This window comes from Macaca mulatta, chromosome 10 (assembly GCF_049350105.2).
Source record: "Macaca mulatta isolate MMU2019108-1 chromosome 10, T2T-MMU8v2.0, whole genome shotgun sequence".
Lineage (NCBI taxonomy): Eukaryota > Metazoa > Chordata > Mammalia > Primates > Cercopithecidae > Macaca > Macaca mulatta.
Genome location: NC_133415.1, coordinates 11,225,303 through 11,247,082, shown reverse-complemented (window position 1 = coordinate 11,247,082; position 21,780 = coordinate 11,225,303). Strand labels below are relative to the sequence as shown.

At 42.5% G+C, this 21,780-nt stretch overlaps 1 protein-coding gene and 1 long non-coding RNA gene across 44 annotated transcripts in view; one reads left to right on the top strand and one right to left on the bottom strand.

Moving 5' to 3' along the window:
- The window catches only part of TNRC6B (trinucleotide repeat containing adaptor 6B), a 296,478-nt gene that overhangs the window by 243,455 nt on the left and 31,243 nt on the right, over positions 1–21,780 (top strand). For all 43 annotated transcript variants that reach the window (XM_077949599.1, XM_015150392.3, XM_001101111.5 and 40 more), the window contains 4 exons: positions 3,692–3,817; positions 16,106–16,237; positions 16,573–16,668; positions 16,813–16,993. In XM_077949599.1, coding sequence (XP_077805725.1) covers positions 3,692–3,817; positions 16,106–16,237; positions 16,573–16,668; positions 16,813–16,993 — 535 coding nt within the window. The remainder of the gene's footprint in view (positions 1–3,691; positions 3,818–16,105; positions 16,238–16,572; positions 16,669–16,812; positions 16,994–21,780) is intronic.
- On the bottom strand, positions 1,581–6,134 carry LOC144331728 (uncharacterized). The gene is made up of 2 exons (XR_013399098.1): positions 5,110–6,134; positions 1,581–4,471 (listed from the first exon to the last, which is right to left on the bottom strand). It is a non-coding gene; the product is annotated as an uncharacterized LOC144331728 (long non-coding RNA).

Sequence of the window (21,780 nt, the reverse complement as noted above, 5' to 3'; positions counted from 1 at the left end):
TAGACAATCTAACTTAATGCATTTGCCATTTTAAACATTAGATTGTATAATACTTTGGAGATCTTTTCAATTTAATAAACCTGCTAATTTAAAAATAGCAAAACTAGTATGATGAAGTATTGGTGGGTTATGGCATCTGAAATCTATTGTCCGTAAGTGTAAAATATAATAATTACCCGTAGAAGGGTAACTTTAAATAGTAGACGGTGAAGCTTTGGGAAGAATGGGTATTGCTCAGACACAGCAGTGTTTCATTGCACCTTGGGTTGGATTTGGCAACCCTCCAGTTAAGGGCTGTGCAATAGAAACAAGACAGGCAGGGCTGGGAGGATCGCGCCTCCTCACCTTCCCAGGCCTGAGGGTGCACAGCAGGACCCTGCCTGCCTTCCCACAGTGGCTCTGTTGTAGTTTTTGCGGAGAAAACCAGACTTTGGCGTCACAATTCCTTTGCAACAGTAACCCCAGCAGTGATCGCCATACTTCTGTGACCACTTACTTGTCACTGTGACCTTCACCTCAGGACATTGTGGAAGGACGTTAATTATACAACTTGTAATTATTAGTTGTATCCACATGATGCATCCGTAATGATGTTCTGTCTCCATATGATGACTTCCACATACGCATTACAGGATGACGTGAAGCAGCACCTCTGACACCAGTTAAGTCGCACGTAGGTCTCTTACATGCTTTCTAATCATTGCCTTAGCACATTTTAAAAAATGGATTATACTATATCCATGTGTTCGGTTGGTTATTTCTGGATTGGGAGTTACAACTGATTTTTTCATTTTCTTCCTTTATATTTCATCATTTTCCTTACTGCTTCCACAGAGGACATGGATATACACTGTTTATATAAACAGGGAAGAAATGATTATATTGGTGTTTTGGGGGTTCTTTTATTTTGAGTATGGAAAACATGAAATAGGCATAACATTCAGTTAATGGTAATTGTAAATGTGGTGGATCACACAATTATCAAATGCTATTAAACTAGTATGGTAGACCAGCCAAAGCAGCTGAGCATTAGGCGCTAAAAAAAGGTCATTCTTCTTCATTTTTTTGATCTGTGGATTGCTACAAAGTCCATTGTTAACCTGGTTTGTGCACATGTTCCATCTAAATATGGACGTGGTTTTTAAAGACTATTTTCTTACAGAATTATTTTAATATGCTTCGTATTAATAAAATTTAAGATTTAAATTTTCCAAATCACGGATTTTGGTTAGCTTGGTAATTTTGTTTTTAATTTGTATGCTTTTTTGAGTTAAACAGTATAGTTGAAGCAAAGATCACCAGACTCAGGTAATTGTAAAAGCCTCTGGTACAACAGTAGAGCTTTAGTGATAGCCACAGAAACCTGCATTAGCACATACTCAGGTGCCTTTTTTCTCCCGTTTATTTTTTAGAGACGGGGTCTTGCTTATGTTGCCCAGGTTGGTCTCGAACTCCTAGCCTCAGCCTCTCAAAATGCTAGGATTACAGGTGTGAATCACTGTACCTGGCCTATATACATTTCTTAAAGACCAAATCTGTATGATTGCCCCTGAATACATCACTGTGCAAAAATAGCTCTATTGGAGCCAAGAAAATGAGCGCTTGTGATGCCCAGGTTCCATATTAAGTTAGACAAGGCATTTTTTGATCAACTACTGTGGACTTACCTATATTATTATCCATTCCAGAGATAGTGCTTTGTGTGGCTGTAGGGTCACTTGATAATGAAAAGCCTAAAACCTATGGCGGAAGAGGGTGGAAATTGTCTACTGGGAAGACGGAAGTAGGAATTGATTTTACAGAAGCTTAAAAAGCAAATTCTTTTCAATATTTGTTATTAAAGGAGAGGTTGAAATTTAAAACAACCGTCAGGAAGTAATTTTGTATTTGCCAGAAAGTGGATTCTGGCAGGGTCTTTAGCTCCCAGTAACCCCACCATCCAAGGACCAGTTGTGAATAATTGACATCTAATAACTAAGTCATTACTTTGATGATAAAGTGAGAAAGATCTTAGCAGAATATCCTTGGTGAAATAAATGTGTCCTGTTTTCTTAGGGATGATCAGGGTAGCGAAGCTACTGACTGCCACAATCCGAGCAAAGTTAGGGCTGAGCCATGTCACTTTCGAGTGGCAGTTGGTAAGAAAGGAGCAGTAGAGATGTTAGAGTTTCTGGAGTTAAAGGTCTTCTCGTGTTGAAACAATCTTTTGGGAGACATAAAATTCATGATGGATCTTTGATTTACTTTTATGAGATACACAGATTTTAATTGCCATTTTGACTTTATGTTTAGAATCATTTTAATTTTCAGTGCTTTTAAGTTCACTAATTTCCCTGCAGCAGTCCCTTACTCTATTTTTTAATCATTAAGCCATCACAGTATTTTTAGTGTTCTAGGTTTTAATGATGCCATTACAAAATTCTTTAAAATTACCTTAATCCCTGTGATTCCAGGGATATGATAATGGTGCTGATTTCAATTCAGGGTATACGTATTCAGTATAAGCAGCGATGCAACTGTCTTTGCTAAAGGTGTTCAATGGGATATTTTCCAGTGTGTGGAATTGGTGGGTCATGAATATTTACAGATTATATATTCATCCTACAGACTGGGGCTTTATTGAGTTCTGGGAATACGAAGAAGGAAAGATTTAAGCTGACAGTAGAAAGACAGAATGGAAAATAACTGTAGTGTGGTTTGATGATGAGTGCCCTCAAAGAGTTTTAAAGCATTTTGAGATTGGAGAGGTGGGCTCAGTTAATCTGAACGTGAAATCAGGAAGATGATTTTGGGGAAGACTTCCTTGATGAGGATGACCTCCAAGCTGGGCCTTGAAGAGGTCAAGTGAAAATGGTATCAGGCAGAGGGAACACAGTGTTGTGTTATTACCAAATATGGTTTCTTCGCTGAAGGACTTTTCTCAGCTAGAAACGAGTTAGAAAGGAAAGGCCACCATATAACCCAACTCTCTTAGTTATCTCATCGGAATAGTGTAGAAGTGCTCCAGTGAGTTGGGCCTCCAGAAAGGAGGGAGTTCAGCTTATTTTTAACTAGACCGATATGTGTTTGACTGAGAAGTTACAGGTGAGTAATGTTTATTTTGGTGTCCCTGTAATGGTTTTTACTTTCTCCCTTTCTTCCTTTTTTATCTCACTGTGTAATTGAGTCACATTTCCTTATCTATCAAAGAAAGGATTGAGCAGATCCAGGACAAGGAAGGGTGCTAGGCTCACTCTGGGACGGCAGAGAAATCACATCATAATGTTTTATAAATACAACTGATAACTATTCATAAGGCTGCATTTTTACTCAGGTGCCTTTCAAGATGGAGCTCAGATTACAGAGCTTGAGAATAAATTTGGTAAACCCAGTCGCAAAGAAGAGTACTTGAAATAAATGTTATGTTGTCTATAGCTTTCGTTCACAAAAAAGAAAATAGGACTTCTCCTAATATTTGACAAAATTGAACCCTTTCCGTTTATAGAGTTCGTCAAACTGTACAGGCGCTCATGATTCAATTTGAGTAATTGCCCTAAGCCTTCTAAGATAAGGAACTTCTCAGTTATGAAATTCTGTTATTCCATGGAACACAGCCTGTGATTCTTCTGAGGGATCTAAAAGACCAGAACTGTTTCTTACTTGCATTTTCTTATGTTAACAAAAAGCCTTACTGCTGCTCTTCTGTTTACAGGGCGGTAGTCATGGTTTGTTTGGAAACAGCACAGCACAATCGAGAGGTCTGCACACACCAGTGCAGCCACTAAATTCTTCTCCCAGTCTCCGGGCGCAAGTGCCTCCCCAGTTTATTTCCCCCCAGGTAAGCAATTTTGTGTTCCTATGATTCAAAATTAAAGACCATTTCAGGTAGTTACCAGTTGTTAACTGATTTTTGTGGGCATAAAAAGAATAATAGTTAGTAGCATAAAATAGGAAAAAGCCATCTTTTCTTGACCTTTTGGCTAAGATCAAGTAGAGTAAAATATGAAATATCTAGCTGCCAAAGATCAAGACTTTTAGAACAAAATATCAAATCTCATTTTTTATTGCATCATGCATACCAACAAAGTTGGTATTTTTGCATGAAAAGCTTATGATTCTATTCCTTTTAGACCTCCTATTTTTCTAACTATATATTTTGAAACTGCATATAATTAAAACTACTATTAATAAGTTCTGATGTGTCAGTGTTCAGAGGCTGGTTGCCCTCAAGGATTTACCCACAGATAAAAAGAGAATTCGGCCTGGCACAGTGGCTCATGCCTGTAATCCCAGCAGTTTGGGAGGCCAAGGTGGGCAGATCTCTTGAGGCCAGGAGTTTGAGATGAGCCTGGCCAACATGGCGAAACCCTGTTTCTACCAAAAAACACAAATTAGCCAGGCGTATAGAACAAAACAAAAATTAGCTGGGTATGGTGTTGCATGCCTCTAATCCCGGCTACTCGGGAGGCTGAGACAGTAGAACCGCTTGTACCTAGGAGGCAGAGGTTACGGTGAACTGAGATTACGCCACTGCACTCCAGCCTGGGTGATAGAGTGAGACTCCATTTCAAAAAAAAAAAAAAAAAAGAAAAGAAAACAAGAGAATTGCCAGATTCTGGATTATTCTGAAAATGTTGAGGAGCTGCATGCCAACATAGCAATTAGGTGCTCTAAGGGGAGTTTTAGAACTAAAGACGTAGCAGAGACTCCTGGACTTAACTCTTATTCATGAGCAGCTCCGTGTAGGACATAGTCCATTGGATACCATGGGAACCAGTTAGGTCTGTCCCTTAGTAGGAGATGTGCAAAGAGATGGTGTTTTGTTTTGTGGGTAAAGGTAAGAGGTTTGTGTTAGTCTACCACACACTTTCCCCGTTCCCCTTTGTGAGAAAGCAGACGTGAGGACAGAGTAATAGCTGATAAGCTTATGCAAGGATTCAATGTGTAGCGTTAGTCCCTCCTTAGGATGTTATTTTTAATATACAAAGTTTTGAGTCCATTTCATTCTGTAGAACAAGATGGGAGCGCTTACTAGATCCAACCAGCAGGTTGTAAAGGTTCAGTTTTTGTTGTTTGTTTTTGTGTTTTTATTTATTTTTCTTTTTTGGAGATAGAGTCTCACTCTGTCACCCAGGCTGGAGTGCAGTGGTGTGGTCCATAGCTCATGGCAACCTCGAACTCTTGGGCTCGAGCAATCGTCCCTCCTCAGCCTCCAAGTAGCTACTTGGTGGAGGAGAGGTGCCAGCCTCTCCTCTTCTTTCCCTCTCTCTAAGTTCCAGTTTTCAAGCCCCAGGTACTGGTTTATCCTTTAGACAGAGCCATTTCTGACTTTCCCGGCACTCTACAACAGCAGTGTCTTCCTAAGTCTTGGAGCATACACACATTTTACAGTATCGCTTGGTATCAGGCTGACAGTCATCCATGGTTATCAAATATCTGTAGCATGTTAGGTAATGTCTTCATTGTGCACAGATGGAGAAAATGCCATCTCTCTCTCTGCAGCCTCTTGGAGTTGGTGGCAGAGGGGTGGGTTGAGGTGAGGAGGAGGTGATAGCAGAATTCCCAGCAGATAGTGTGATAAATGTATAGAAATGTTTAACAGAGTTTGGGTAATCGGCTGAGCCTTCACACTAGCAGTGTCGTTTGAGTCTTGAAGAATGAGTCAGAATTTTCTGAGCACACCAGATTAAAAATGCCTTCTAAGCAGCAGGAGCCTCATGTGCAAGGGGCAGTAATATCTAGAAGAACATAGCATTTGGGGGAAAGGCAGTTAGTTTGAATAATTAGTTAGAGCTTGTTGAAACATACAGACACACACACACACTGTCTTAGAATAGAAAAGGAAGGCCGGGCGCGGTGGCTCAAGCCTGTAATCCCAGCACTTTGGGAGGCCGAGACAGGCAGATCATGAGGTCAGGAGATCGAGACCATCCTGGCTAACATGGTGAAACCCCGTCTCTACTAAAAAATACAAAAAACTAGCCAGGTGAGGTGGCGGGCACCTGTAGTCCCAGCTACTCGGGAGGCTGAGGCAGGAGAATGGTGTGAACCTGGGAGGTGGAGCTTGCAGTGAGCTGAGATCGCGCCACTGCACTCCAGCCTGGGCGACAGAGCGAGACTCCATCTCAAAAAAAAAAGAATAGAAAAGAAAGGAACTAGACAAGAAGTATGGGACCAAATTTGGAAAAGGTGTTTGCTTTGCTTAGGATTTGGGACTTGGCTCTATAGGCCAATCCTTTTCAACATGGTTTACAACCATTATTTGGGCTGCTACTTAAAGACACAGTTCCCAGGTCTCCAATCTTCTGTGGCAGGTGGCTTTGGGGCTTAGTCACCACCATGTTATCTTTATGTGCACTTAAAGTTTGGCCACTGCTATAGACAATATACTATTAAAGATTTTTCAGCTGAGTAGTGATGTAGAAAAATTTAAGGTTTAGAAGATGCTGGGTGCAGCGGCTCACACCTATACTCCCAGCCCTTTGGGAGGCTGAGGCAGGCAGATCGCTTGAGCCCAGAAGTTTGAGACCAGCCTGAACCACATAGTAAGACCCCATCTCTACAAATTATTTTATTTTATTTTATTTTTTTGAGGCAGATTCTCTGTCACCCAAGCTAGAGTGCAGTGATGCAGTCTCAGCTCACTACAACCTCCACCTCCTGGATTCAAGCGATTCTTGTGCCTCAGCCTCCTGAGTAGCTGGGGTTACAAGCGCGCACCATCACGCCTGGTTAATTTTTGTATTTTTAGTAGAGATGGAGTTTCACCATGTTGGCCAGGCTGGTCTGGAACTCTTGACCTCAAGTGATCCACCCCTTCTTGACCTCCCAAAGTTCTGGGATTACAGGCATGAGCCACCGTGCCCGGCTTACAAAAAAAATTTTTTTTAATTATCCAGGCATGGTGGTGTGCACCTTTAGTCCCAGCTACTCAGGAGACTGAGGTGGGAGGATAGATCGAGTCTGGGAGGCGAGGCTGCAGTGAACCATGATCAAGCCACTGCACTCCAGGCTGGGCAACAGAGCAAGACCGTGTCTCAAAAAAAAAAAAAAAAAAAAAAAGAGAGAGAGAAAAAGAGAAAGAAAGGGAGGGAGGGAACACTGACAGTAATATAGAGGACATGTTTGAATGACAGGAGTACTAGAGCAAAAGAGAGCAGTTGCAGGGCTAGTACAGGAGTCCAGGTAAGGCAGCGACAGTGGGAATTAACCCTCTTGTAGGAGTTGCCTCTGATCTTTTTGTTGCATAATATGATGATCTGTTCTCCAGTCTCTTCTTACTCGGTGTATCAGCAGCATTTGACAGTTTCCCTCCTTCCTGAAGCACTTCCTGCGTTTGGCTTTTGGACACCTACTACACTGGTTCTCCATCTGCCTCTCCTTCTCCATCTCCTTTACAAGTTCCTCCTCAAGTTCCCAATACTTACTCAGCAGAATGCCCCAGATCTCAACCTTCGAACCTCTCCCCACCATCTGTAGTCACTGCCAGGTGATCTTACCCAGTGGAATGACTTTAAGCATTGAATTCCAAAATCGTATCTTCAGCCCACATCGAAGACTGTTGCTATGTAGCATTCATGGTGATCATAATGATGTTTCATCAGTTAGATTTACCTTGATTTATTTAATGTTCCCTTCCCCCCACTGTTGAGTATTAAATTGTTTTTAATTTTTCCCTGTTACAAATAGTACTGCAAAGAAATCCTTATACATAAACCTTTGCCCACATTTTTTCTAAATTGAGTTGCCCAAAATGAAATTTCTGGGTCAAAGCACATGAATAGTTTAAAAGATTTTGATAAATATCAGATTTTATATTCATTTTGACCACATTATAGGGGCAATCAGTAGTTAATGTAAACATAAAAGATACTGAGGCCCGGCATGAGGGCTCATGCCTTAATCCCAGCACTTTGGGAGGCCGAGGCAGTTGGATCACCCGAGATCAGGAGTTCGGGACCAGCCTGGCCAACATGGTGAAACCCCATCTCTACTAAAAATATAAAAATTATCCAGGCATGGTGGTGCACACCTGTCTGTCATCCCAGCTACTCAGGAGGCTGAGGCAAGAGAATCGCTTGAACCCAGGACGTAGAGGTTGCAGTGAGCCGAGATTGTGCCACTGCACTCCAGCCTGGGTGACAGAGTGAGACTCTGTCTCAAAAAAAAAAAAAAAAAAAGGAAGACACTGAAACTTATCTCTAGGATTTGTTACAAATGTCCCAGGCCTTGGGTTTCTACCATGCCTTTTTCCTCCTGTAACTCAAATACAGTATTGAGAAAGTAACATATTCCAGCAGGCTTTTGTCCTGACTTTAAATTGCTGTCATTTTGCACCTGCAATGCTTCGTTAAATGCCATATTGATTGCACCAAGATCTTCACTTTCTCCAATCCAGCTGGAGATTGAAGGGCTTTTAAGCCAGAATAATTAACTCCCTGAAATGGAGAATGTGCAGACCTGTACCACCGAGATTCCTCTGCAGCCCAGGTGTGAACAGCTGTTTGCCTTGAGCCTAGTGGCGCTTCTCCCTGGTCCTTCTGTATTCTTTGGAGAGGGACAGTACATTTGCAATCCTAAGAAAGTTCAGCAAGGCTGGGATAGGCATTTCTCAAAAATTAAACTTTTATTGTCTCTAACATTGTCAGTTTATGAAACATATGAACTGGTGGCTTCTAAAGATCACTTTCCTGTGCTTTTCTTTATACTCTTTCTGTGTGTGTGTCTCTGTCTTTAAACAATATGTTGTTTTCATTTTGCCTTTTTTGCACTTTAATGAAACCATATAGTATAGAGCCTCCTCCTTTTGTTGTTTTATTTTTACTTGTATTATTTCAAATATATTCCTATGTGGATTTGGGCAGCTATGGTTCATATGGTATTCCATTATATGACTGTACCTTAATTTACCTATTCTACTACCAAGTCTACTGTTCATAGACATTTGGATTGTTACTAGATTTTTGTTGTTATGAGCAGTGCTGCTGTAATATTCTTTTTTTAGAGTCTCCCTCTATTGCCTAGGCTGGAATGCAGTGGTGTGATTGCGGCTCACTGCAATCTCTGCCCCCGGGTTCAAGCAATTCTCCTGCCTCAGCCTCCTGAGTAGCTGGAACTACAGCTGCCCACCACCATGCCTGGCTACTTTTTGTATTTTTAGTAGAGATGGGATTTCACCATGTTGGCCAGTCTGGTCTCGAATTCCTGGCCTCACGTTATCTGCCCGCCTTGGCCTCCCAAAATGCTGGGGTTACAGGCATGAGCCACCACGCCTGGCCTGCTATAATAGTCTCATATTTGTCTCCCAGGATGAATTTCTCAATGGTACTGCTGGGTCACGGGCAGGTTTTACTTTGGTGGTTTCTTTAGCTAATTTTGAGTAGTAGAAATGCTTGATGGGGGGGTGGGGACGGGGTGGTGGTGGGGAATAATGGGTTCTTGCCCTGTTACTGTCTCTCCCACGCTTGCTCCTTGTCTGCCTTGCCCCTAGGAGTGTAATAAGCTTCACAGCGGCAGGGTCTGGGCCTGCTGTGTTCACTACTGGAGCCTGAGCATCAATAGCTGTGCCGGGCATGTATTTTGAGCTCAGTTAATATACATCAAGTCGTGGGAAGATGCATATCAAGAGTGATTTCAAAAGTGGAATTGTTGGGAAAGTGCAGTTAACTTTGTGTGAGAGACTTGGGTGCTGCAGATCTCTTTATGACCAAAGTGTCTGCTCTACCTGAAAAAAAAAAAAAGTCCAGGCACAGTGGCTCACACTTGTACTCCCAGCGCTTTGAGAGACTGAGACAAGCACTTGAGCCCAGGAGTTCGAGACAAGCCTGGACAAAATGGCAAAACCCCATCTCTACAAAAAAAAAAAAAAAAAAAAAAGGCCGGGCACGGTGGCTCAAGCCTGTAATCCCAGCACTTTGGGAGGCCGAGACGGGCGGATCACGAGGTCAGGAGATCGAGACCATCCTGGCTAACATGGTGAAACTCCGTCTCTACTAAAAAAAATACAAAAAACTAGCCGGGCGAGGTGGCGGGCGCCTGTAGTCCCAGCTACTTCGGAGGCTGAGGCAGGAGAATGGCGTGAACCCGGGAGGCGGAGCTTGCAGTGAGCTGAGATCCAGCCACTGCACTCCAGCCTGGGCGACAGAGCCTGACTCCGTCTCAAAAAAAAAAAAAAAAAAAAAAATTAGCCAGGCATGGTGGTGCATGCCTGTAGTCTCAGTGGTTCAGGAGGCTAAGTTGGGAAAATCACCTGAGCCCAAGAAGTCGAGACTGCAGTGAGCCATGATCACGCCACTGCTCTCCAGTCTGGACAACACAGTGAGACCCAGTCTCAAAAAATCAATCCATCAATCAACCTTAGCTCAGTTTTGGAGGATTTCAGTCTGAAATCACCACTGTCTGCCTCCGTCATCATCTGGTGTTCTCCCCTGTGTCTATCTTCACATGGCTTTTTCTTCTCTGTCTCAAAATTTCTCTCTTCATATGCGGACACCAGTTAATAGATTAGGGCCCACCCTGATCCAATATGACTTTGTCTTAAACTTGAGTGCATCTACAAAGACCCTATTTCCAAATGAGATCACCTTCTGAGGTTCCCAGTGGGCATGAATTTATGGGGAACACTATGTAACCAAATGCAGTTGCTAACGCAAATGAATTTAGGATTCACACTGAAGGTGGTACATATGATTTTATGGGTCATTGAGGTATAGTGGGATAAGAGGCCAGTTTGGAACATGGTTTTGTTAGGACAGAATATATCTATACTCACCCTCCTTTCCCCCAGACTCAAATTATACTGAGTTCAAAATTAGTATATCAGAGACAGTAAGTTAAGTCACACTGGTGACATTTTGTGTGAATTCAAAGCAGAGATGAAGAGGAGTTGTTATTTGGGGGAAATTGTGGAGGACGTGTTCCTTATGCTCACCCTAAAACCGGTGCAGAGGCAGCATGCCCTGTAGTGGTGTGCTCACTTGGTGCTCACGTCTGCTTGGAGTACAGCTGTTAAAATAGAAAGTCAAACAGATTTTTAAATTGGTTGGTAACACTCAACATCTCTTAGAGGATAGAGAGGAAGCAGCTGGGAGAACTATTACTGAAATTAGAGTACTTTCCAAAATGACAGAATTGATGGGTAGAGTGAAAGTGACAGATCTTGAGAGAAAATGAGCTGGTGAGCCAAGTACAGGAAACCTAAACTTGGTCAAATGTTCATAGACTAAAAGAGTGTCAAAGAAAAGATAGGCCAGGCGCCGTGGCTCACGCCTGTAATCCCAGCACTTTCGGAGTCCGAGGTGGGTGGATCACTTGAGGTTAGGAGTTCAAGACCAGCCTGGCCAACATGGTGAAACCCTGCCTATATTAAAAATACAAAAACGCCAGGTGTGGTGGCGGACACCCGTAATCCCAGTTACACAGGAGGCGAAGGCAGGAGAATTGCTTGAGCCTGGAAGGTGGTGATTGCAGTGAGCCGAGATCATGCCATTGCACTCCAGCCTGGGAGACAGAGCGAGACTCCATTTCCAAAAAAAAAAAAGAAAAAGAAAAAAGAAAAGATAGGCCTGTGTTCTTGAGAATGTAACAGAGATGGTGGCTCAAAAGTATTAGGAAACTGAGGAGTTTACCTCTGACCGTGATGCCAAAGAATGATAAAATGAGAAGATGCAATGGGGATGGGGAAGCTTTCTGATTAACTTAGTTTATAGTGGGACATTTTCAGAAGATGGATAGTAAGGGTAAAAGCAAGTGTGAGTTAAACGCAGAGTAAACTGAGACCTGCAAAAAAAGTAGGTAGATTAAAAGAACCTTTTAGCATTTGGTTTGGTGCAGTTTGGTGACTAGGAAAGGAGTCATTGCCTTGGACTAGTTGTATAATGCCCAGGGATTACAGAGTGGAGATAAAATTTTTGTTGCTTTTGTCTTTTCTATTAAGAAGAAGGGTGTTCAAACCAAATGACAGATCCTAGAGCAGAGTAGGAATTTGTGAAGAGAATCCCCGTCTGTTATTTTTGAGGAATGCTGGGAGTCTTCAAGGGGAGTTTAACACCCATCTTTCGTGCCCACATTCTGAATGTTTAAGGCAAAAGAGGAAAACATATTGGGGCCACAGTACCCCCTTTACTACCAATAGAGCAGATACCGGCAAACGTGTGCACTTCCTAATACCGAATTCCAGCCTTAACCCAGAGTCACTGGAATGGGGCGGTCCTCTCTCCAGGCTTGCTTCCAAGGAGGGAAAAGAGGCCTAAAGTGCTCTGATAAAATAAAGGTGGATGTCTTCTGTGTGGAGCCTCAGATCAGAAATGGGAAAGAAGCACCCCTCCACTATAAAAAGGTGAGGAGAATGGTGAATTTTTTTTCTTTTTTTTTTTTTTTTCTTTTTTTTTTTGAGACGGAGTCTTGCTGTGTCGCCCAGGCTGGAGTGCAGTGGTGTGATCTCGGCTCACTGCAAGCTCCGCCTCCTGGGTTCACGCCATTCTCCTGCCTCAGCCTCCCGAGTAGCTGGGACTACAGGCGCCCGCCACTGCGCCCGGCTAATTTTTTCTATTTTTAGTAGAGACGGGGTTTCACCATGGTCTCGATCTCCTGACCTTGTGATCCGCCCGCCTCGGCCTCCCAAAGGGCTGGGATTACAGGCGTGAGCCACCGCGCCCGGCCTCCTTTTTTTTTTTTTGAGACGGAGTCTCCCTCTGTCGCCCAGGCTGGAGTGCGGTGGCGCGATCTCGGCTCACTGCAAGCTCTGCCTCCCGGGTTCAAGCGATTCTTCTGCCTCAGCCTCCCGAGTAGCTGGGACTACAGGCGCCTGCCACCACGCATGGCTAATTTTTTTTTGTATTTGTAGTAGAGACAGGGTTTCACCACGTTAGCTAGGATGGTTACGATCTCCTGACCTCGTGAACTGCCCGTCTCGGCCTCCCAAGATGCTGGGATTACAGGCATGAGCCACCGCGCCCGGCCTTTTGTGTTTTTTGTTTGTTTGTTTGTTTTTTGGTGTTTCTCTCTGGCGTCCAGGCTGGAGTGCAGTGGCACGATCTTTGCTTGCTGCAACCTCTGCCACCTGGGTTCAAGCGAGTCTTGTGCCTCAGCCTCCTGAGTAGCTGGGATTACAGGCGCTTGCCACCACGCCCCGCTAATTTTTGTATTTTTAGTAGAGATAGGGTTTTGCCATGTTGGCCAAGCTGGCCTCAAACTCCTAGCCTCAAGTGATCCTCACCCAACTCGGCTTCCCAAAGTGCTTGGGATTACAGACGTCAGCCACCGTGTCCAGCCTGGGGAAATTTTTAAAATGTTTTCTGAAAAGAGAAATAAGAAAAAAGTAGCTGAAAGATGGATGAATTTGGTCCCAGTTCCAGGAGAGAATCTAGATTATCAAAAAGATTGCTTTTGAGTACATATGGCAGTAATCAATAATCATAGTTTGCTAACAAGTTTTCATGCATTCCCTTCATTGGTAAAAATGCTGGCATAGAATAATAATATAGCTGTTGTATTCTACTTTAACAGGCCGTTTGACAAGCTGTTTTGGACGAGATGGAAATATATTGGCTAAACATTAAAACAGTTGTGTAGATTAGTAACTGACGATTCTCAGGCTGATGGCTTCATATTGGAAGGAAGCTTTAGTGGCATATGATTAGATTATCCTCAGCTTTATCAAGTTCAGCATTCCCATCCGTGATGGGATGGGGGAACACAAACTGGGAATAAGTAGAATAATAGGATCAACAAGAACTTGGTGGGGTGACTGTGAAGTTAAATATGATAGAGGTTCATTCATTTAATAGATATTTATGGAGCATCTTCTATATGCCATGCTCATAAAGATATATGTAAGGTCTTAAGCTCAAATAAAAAATCAATTTATAAAAAGCTGAAGGCCAGGTGCAGTGGCTCATGCCTGTAATCCCAGTGCTTTGGGAGGCCAAGGCGGGCGGATCACGAAGTCTGGAGTTCGAGACCTGCCTGGCCAATATGGTGAAACCCCGTCTCTACTACAGATACAAAAAATAGCTGGGTGTGGTGGCATGCTCCTGTAGTCCCAGCTACTCGGGAGGCTGAGGCAGAAGAATCACTTGAACCCAGGGGGTGGAGGCTGCAATGAGGTGAGATCACGCCACTGCACTCCAGCCTGGGTGACAGAGTGAAACTCCATCTAAAAAAATAAAATAAAACCCAGCTACATGGGTTAAATATTACATGAAGGAACAAAAGCATATTTTTAAATATTATAGATTTTAACTAACATTACGCTTAGTGTGTGAATCAGGAGTTATGATCACCAGAGAAAGTGACATCTTAGGCATTATTAGTGAAAGCACAGGTTTTAACAGAATGGTTAGGAATGGCCGGGTCTGCTTGGTGTTGAACTACTCTAGAAAATACCTTTCTGTTCTTGGCTCTTCACTGAGAAATGGAAGGAGATATAGGTGAAAGAACTGATCATACTGAATCTGAAGATGAGACGCAAGGGAACTGTAATCATTGTCTGAAGACATTTGAATAACCAGCCTGTGGAATAATGTGAACATTATAATCTCGAAGCATCTGACATGGATTAACTCATAAAATCTAATGACTGAAGTTAATATTGTTGTCATTCCAGTTGGAGATCAGGAAAGTAAGGGTCAGAAAGGCTAAATAAGTAACTTGCTCTGAGTCAGCTTAGAAATGGCAGAGCTGGGCTGGGAGCAGTGGCTCATATTTGTAATCACAGCACTTTGAGAGGATGGCTTGAGCCCAGGAGTTTGAGACCAGCCGGGAGGTGAGGGCTGCAGTGAGCCATGATCATGCCACTGCATTCCAGCCTGGGTAACAGAGTGAGACCCTGTCCCAAAAAAAATAAAAATTGGGGAGGCAGGCAGAGCTGGGATTACAAACCCAGGCAGACTGCCTCTAGAACTAAAGTCTTATTTTTTTTATTTTTATTTTTTTTTTGAGACAGAATTTCACTCTTGTTGCCCAGGCTGGAATGCAATGGCACGATCTTGGCTCACCACAACCTCTGCCTCCCAGGTTGAGGTGATTCCCCTGCCTCAGCCTCCTGAGTAACTGGGATTACAGGCATGCGCCATCACGCCCAGCTAATTTTGTATTTTTAATAGGGATGGGGTTTCTGCATGTTGTCAGGCTGGTCTCAAACTCTCGACCTCAGGTGATCCACCCACCTTGGCCTCCTGAAGTGCTGGGATTATAGGCACGAGCCACCACACCCGGCTCTAAAGTCTTTTTTTTTTTTTTTTTTTTTCAAAGAGATGGGATCTTGTTGCGTTGCCGAGGTGTTCTCAATCTCCTAGGCACAAACAATTCTCCCAATCTGCTGGGATTTAACAGGCATGAGCCACTGTGCCCAGCCTGTAGGACTAAACTCTTGACCAGTGTGCTACACTACTTGGCACTCATGGGCACGTGCTTAAGTTTGTTCTCCATGGCCCCAACCAGTCCAGTGGGTTCAGTAGATGAGGGTGCAGGGAAACTCATTTCTGCTTACTTAAATCATCTTAGAGGAGCAAACCAAAGATGGGAGGGAATCCTCTGTCAGCAGAGCTTCCTGCAGCCTACTCCTGAGAACACGGAGAAGGACCCTGCCAGGCCATTGACCTTCCAGGTTCTTTTATGCTGGCTGTTTTTTTACACTGCCACTCTGTGGGTGTTAGCTATCAGAAGCCATGAGTTGAAACTCATGTCTCCTATTTACAAGTTAATACATTTGTCTTATTTGTATCACAGAAATACTGTCACATAAGTATTATTTATTAGCTTTATGCAATGTAGCATGTTTTGTTTTATGGCACATTTCCAGTAATAATTTCTCAGTTGGATAAAAAGCCATATTGTCATCAGTTTTTTTTTCTTGAAGATGTTTTCCTGAATATAAAATTTATGCTTTTTACTGTAGAAAATTGGAAAATCTAAGAAGAAAATTTTAAAACTCTTGTAATCTCACTGCTCCAAGATAATCATTGTTAACACTTCAGTGTATTTTTCCTGTTAACATATTTTTCACAGAAAAGTTTGAGAACACTTGCTTTAGATTCATCAAGATTCTTCTCACAGAAAAACCATTTTATTTTGATACATTCTGAAGGTTCCGTTTCTCTTCTTTCTTTTTTATTTTTTTGGCTAGGTTTCTGCCTCAATGCTCAAGCAGTTTCCCAACAGTGGCCTGAGTCCAGGTCTTTTCAATGTGGGGCCCCAGTTATCTCCTCAACAAATTGCCATGCTGAGCCAGCTTCCACAAATTCCCCAGTTTCAGTTGGTAAGTAGCAGATTTTCTTCCTGTGGCTGAAAAGGTCATTTGCTTTTTTTTTTTTTTTTTTTTTCTCTTTAGCTTTGATTTGCTTCCCACATCTTTGCCACTTTCTATGTTCAAAGGGTGCTAGTCCACACTTCTAGGCAGACTATGGAGTGTGCTTAAGGGTTGTCACTCAACTGGAGGAAAATGTAACCAGGAGACCAGGAATTTGGTGTTACTTCCCTCCTGGATACTTTAGAATTGTGTGACCTGTATGTCAGTGCACAGACCCTTTAGGTGTCCTCAGTCAATCAGTCTCAGGAAACTTTGGTTCTCTGTCTATCCCCCTTGTTTTGTAGGCATGTCAGCTTCTCTTGCAGCAGCAGCAACAGCAGCAGTTGTTACAGAACCAGAGAAAGATTTCTCAAGCTGTACGCCAACAGCAAGAGCAGCAGGTACGTGGGTGGACAGGGTCCCTCCAGTGTTGTGTTTGAGGAGTACATCCCGGCTTAGCCTCTTATGGCAAAGAACCAGGCACAATCTCTTCCTGGGAAGTTCGGGGCTGTGCTTATCACGTGTCCATCTCTCTTGGCTCACAGCTGGCTCGAATGGTGAGTGCACTGCAGCAGCAGCAGCAGCAGAGGCAGCCGGGCATGAAGCACTCGCCCTCTCATCCTGCTGCTGGACCCAAGCCGCATCTGGACAACATGGTACCCAATGCATTGAATGTGGGGCTCCCAGACCTTCAAACCAAAGGGCCAATACCTGGATATGGTTCTGGTAAGTTGTTAGTAGAGAAAATTACCTTTTTAGAAATCTACCCCTCCAGGCCTGTGATAGGGGTTGCGCCTGCATTACCCTCCATTTTTATGTCAGCTGTACAAGGTAGCTAAATATTCTTACCCCTGGTTTACACATGAGCCATCTGAGGCTTCTTGAGTTTCAGTGGGTTTCCAAAGCTCACCACATGGTTACTAAATAGCCGAGACAGGCCTCTAACTTCTCTGGCTTCAAAGCAGTCTTTCAATATATGTGTGTGAATGGCAAACTGCTCTCCTACCGCCAGGAATTTTTAAAACCCTGTTTAAACGCTTGTGCATGCTGTGAGTGGTACACATGGCTGAGGTTATGATCTGTTAAAATATGTACTAGTTTGAAATGTTTTAGTATACTCATATTAATACAATTGCCTTCTATCAAAAAATGAACTAAAATTATAATGCAGATTGATACGAATTCATCTGGTGTTAGTATTTCATCTGATTTAAATAGAACAAGTAAGGTTATGCCTTTAACATTCTTCAAGACTTTTTTGGCAGGCAAATCATAGCTCTTTCAGAACTGGAAAACATGCTGTAAGCAGAATCTAATTGGTGAGGAAACAGTGATTTCAAAATAAAATTTAAAAATGGAAAAGATACCACACACCATCATAGTTTCGTCTCAAACTGACAACATTTAGAATTTATCTTGTAAAGAAGATACTGTTCTATGCACACTCAAAAAACAAGAGTTGGGCCGGGTGCGGTGACTCACACCTGTAATCCCAGCAGTTTGGGAGGCTGAGGCACGCAGATCACGAGGTCAGGAGTTCAGGACCAGCCTGGCCAACATAGTGAAACCCCATCCCTACTAAAAATACAAAAATTGCCGGGCGCAGTGGCTCATGCCTGTAATCCCAGCACTTTGGGAGGCCGAGGCGGGCGGATCACGAGGTCAGGAGATCGAGTCCATCCTGGCTAATACGGTGAAACCTCGTCTCTACTAAAAATACAAAAAGAAATTAGCTGGGCGTGGTGGCGGGCGCCTGTAGTCCCAGCTGCTCAGGAGGCTGAGGCAGGAGAATGGTGTAAACCCGGGAGGCGGAGCTTGCAGTGAGCTGAGATCGCGCCACTGCACTCCAGCCTGGGCGACAGAGCGAGACTCTGTCTGAAAAAAAAAAAAAAATACAAAAATTAGCCAGGCGTGGTGGCACACACCTGTAATCCCAGCTACTGGGGAGGCTGAGGCAGGAGAATCATTTGAACCAGGGAGGCGGAGGTTGTAGTGAGCTCAGATTGCGCCACTGCACTCCCGCATGGGCGACAGAGTGAGACCTCATCTCAAAAAAAAAAAAAAAGACTTGGGAAGACATGAAATTGCTGGTTCTAGGTGACAGTGTGACCCTGGACAAATGACAGCGGCTGACTATGCGCCAACCCCGTGATCCTCCTACTGCACATGCAGGGGGTGAGCAAAGACTTCAAGGTGTTCTTGATCTGGGTATTTTAACGGAATTACTTTGTAGATCCTCAGCTTCCACCAACTGTTTTCATTCTTAAAGATGATCTGCCTGATAACTGACTTAAATTCTAAATAACTTTTCTTGCACTTGATACAGAAGAAGGTCAGCTCTGTGCTCATCTGGGCTGAAGAACACCAGGGTACCAAACATGGGGGAGCCTCCCTTAATTACTAACAAAGGTGTCCTACGCTGGATTTCCTTCTCTTTTTTTGAGGCAGAGTCTCACTCTGTTGCCCAACCTCCACCTCCCGCAACCTCCACCTCCCTGGTTCAAGCGATTCTCCTGCCTCAGCCTCTTGAGTAGATGGGATCACAGGCACACGCCACCACTCCCAGCTAATTTTTGTATAGTAGAGTTGGAGTTTCACCATGTTGGTCAGGCTAGTCTTGAACTCCTGACCTCAGGTGATCCACCTGCCGTGGCCTCCCAAAGTGCTGGAATTACAGGCGTGAGCCACTGCACCCGGCCGATTCTTATTTCAAACGGCTAAAGGATCAGAGTTAAGCATACACATATATACACATTTACTGAAGAAATTTTATGATTTTTGTCATACTCCTGTTTCATAAGTAACTTGTAAATTTAGCTATGCATTATATTCCATATTAAAGAGAAGTGTTGACTTATTAGCTTGTTTCTATATTTGTTAACTTCTTAAACAATAGATAAATAAATATTTTTAGGTCTCATTTTAATTGTGACCTGACCATTTATAATCTGCCTTATAAGATAGATATGTTTTGTCATTTATTTCACTTACAATTTTCCTGACTGGGCATGGTGGCTCACACCTGTAATCCCAGCACTTTAGGAGGCTGAGGAGGGCAGATCACTTAAGGTCAGAAGTTCAAGACCAGCCTCCAACGTGGTGAAACCCCGTTTCTACTAAAAATACAAAATATTAACCGGACGTGGTGGCAGGCGCCTGTAATCCCAGTTACTCGGGTGGCTGAGGCAGGAAAATAGCTTGAACCCAGGCAGCAGAGGTTGCGGTGAGCTGAGATCATGCCACTGCACTCCAGCCTGGCAACAGAGTAAGACTCCATCTCAAAAATAAAAAATTTTTTCCTTAGTTAGCATGATTACATTTATTTGAATTGAAGAATACATTTTAGGACTGAAAGTTAGATTTGGCTGCCTGTTTTGAATAGATTATTTGATGAAAATATATTTAAAGCATATATAGAAATTAAAATTTTTTTTCTAATAAAATGCCAAAGATGTAATGAAATGAACAGTATTTCAGTTTTCCTGATGCTAAGTGTGTTGAACTAAAAAGGATACCTCTGGGTGAACGAATAGCAAGAATAATTGAAAGTTTCTTAATATGTCTTGATAAAGCCTCTTTGTTACATTATCTCAAAATTAAGAATTTGAATGCCTAATGACTGCTTAACTAATCCTTATTGATTCTTTTGTAAAACAGATGGTTTCTAATTCTGTCCTTTTAGCAAAATTGAAAATACAACTAATTGAGGCTGAGTGCAGTGGCTCATGTCTGGTAATCCCAGCACTTTGGGAGGCCGAGGTGGAGAGTGAGAGAGGGAGAGAGAGAGAGAAAGAATACCTAGTTGCATTGTTAGGTGATAATGACCTATCTAAAAATTATATTTTAGTATCTATGTTACTGGGCTAGGGGGAAGAACATATACTTTAAAAGAAATTCGGAGAAGTAATTCATGTTATAACAAGACTCCTTCTGTTCCCATCTACTTATTTATATGAGTAAGATTTCTTAGTGCTTTATGTCAACAAAGAAATTTAAAATAAGATAGTAGAGAAAACTCTCATTATAGTAAGGAGTCTTGGTTACCGTGGATATCTGAACTCATTTAGAAACAAAGTGATTCATCTTCTTAGAATATGCATTTCTGATAAAATTTCACTTTTTATGTTTAAAATTTACCAAAATTTATAATATTTATTTGGTGTATGCCTGTGAAAAGTAAAGCTGTATAAATATTGGAGATTATAAAAATGACAGAAGAGTAATAGTATCTATGCTGCAATTTGGACTTAGAACAGTTGTGTTAGGATGGCCAATTATGGGTGATTTTTAAAAAATAATTATAGTTATAGAAACTAGTTTGCTTTTTAATGTATAGTAAAAAGAGGAGAAAACAGAACTGTAAACAAAGAGTGAAGGCAAGATCAGTATAAGGACAAGTTAATTTAAGAGCATTTCCTCAAGGATGTAAGAACGGAGCCAAATGTTAGTCATGAACAGACCATGAATTAGGGTGTGTGAAGATGAGAGAGAGTAATTCTGGCAAGGACAGATGAGGCAGGCAAAGGGTTGTCCTTGCGTGAATGATAAAAGCAGGTGATAGGCAAGGGGCATGTCTTATCTCTGCTTGTACCTCAGCTCCTACTAACAAGGCCTGGCACAGAATACATTGTCCATAAATATTCATTGAACTTAACTAAATGGCTTAATTTGAGCTAAAGCTCTGTGTTTGTGGGCTGGAAATTTCAGGGAAACCACTTGGTGGACTGAGGAAATTTGGTTTTGCTATAGTGGAAAGTACAATAAAGTCAGTATTTTCTTGGGTTTAGAGGTATGATAGCTTGTAAATAGCCAAAGGTCACTAGCAAAGCACTGTCTCTTCTTTGTTAATGCAGCCACTAGAGCACAGTGTCCCAGAATTCCTTCCATCAAAATCCACCAGACACACTCCATATCCTAGTGGCATGCCGGTTACTACGTGACATCCAAGAAAATTATGTACATCTTCGCCTGATTTTTCCTCTTATACTTTGGGGTTTGTAGATGGAACCTTTCAAGGCAATTTTCTTACCTATTCTTTCTCTGATCCCTTGGATTATTTTTCCTGACCAAACCTAGTGAGGCAGTGCTGAGACTGCCCTACTGTGGTGGTACTTGATCCCCAAGTCTCTAGTGAGAAAGGTGGCCGTTTCTCTAAGGTTCTCGGAGCTGCTGAGCTCTTTCCTTGCGTGCTTAACTTTTTCTTTCTCTTTCTCTTTTTCTCTCTCTCATTCTTTTTCTTTCCTTCTTTCCTTTTCTTTTTCTCTTTTTTTCTTTTTTTGCCCTTTTTCTATAACTCTTTAATTTTCTGCATTTCATTTGTCACCAAAAAAACTCTAAGCAGTTGAAATTAAAGAAATTTAATTCACTGGCCAGGCACGGTGGCTCACGCCTGTAATCCCAGCACTTTGAGAGACTGAGGTGGGCAGCTCACGAGGTCAGGAGATTGAGACCATCCTGGCTAACATGATGAAACCCTGTCTCTACTAAAAATACAAAAAAATCAGCTGGGTGTG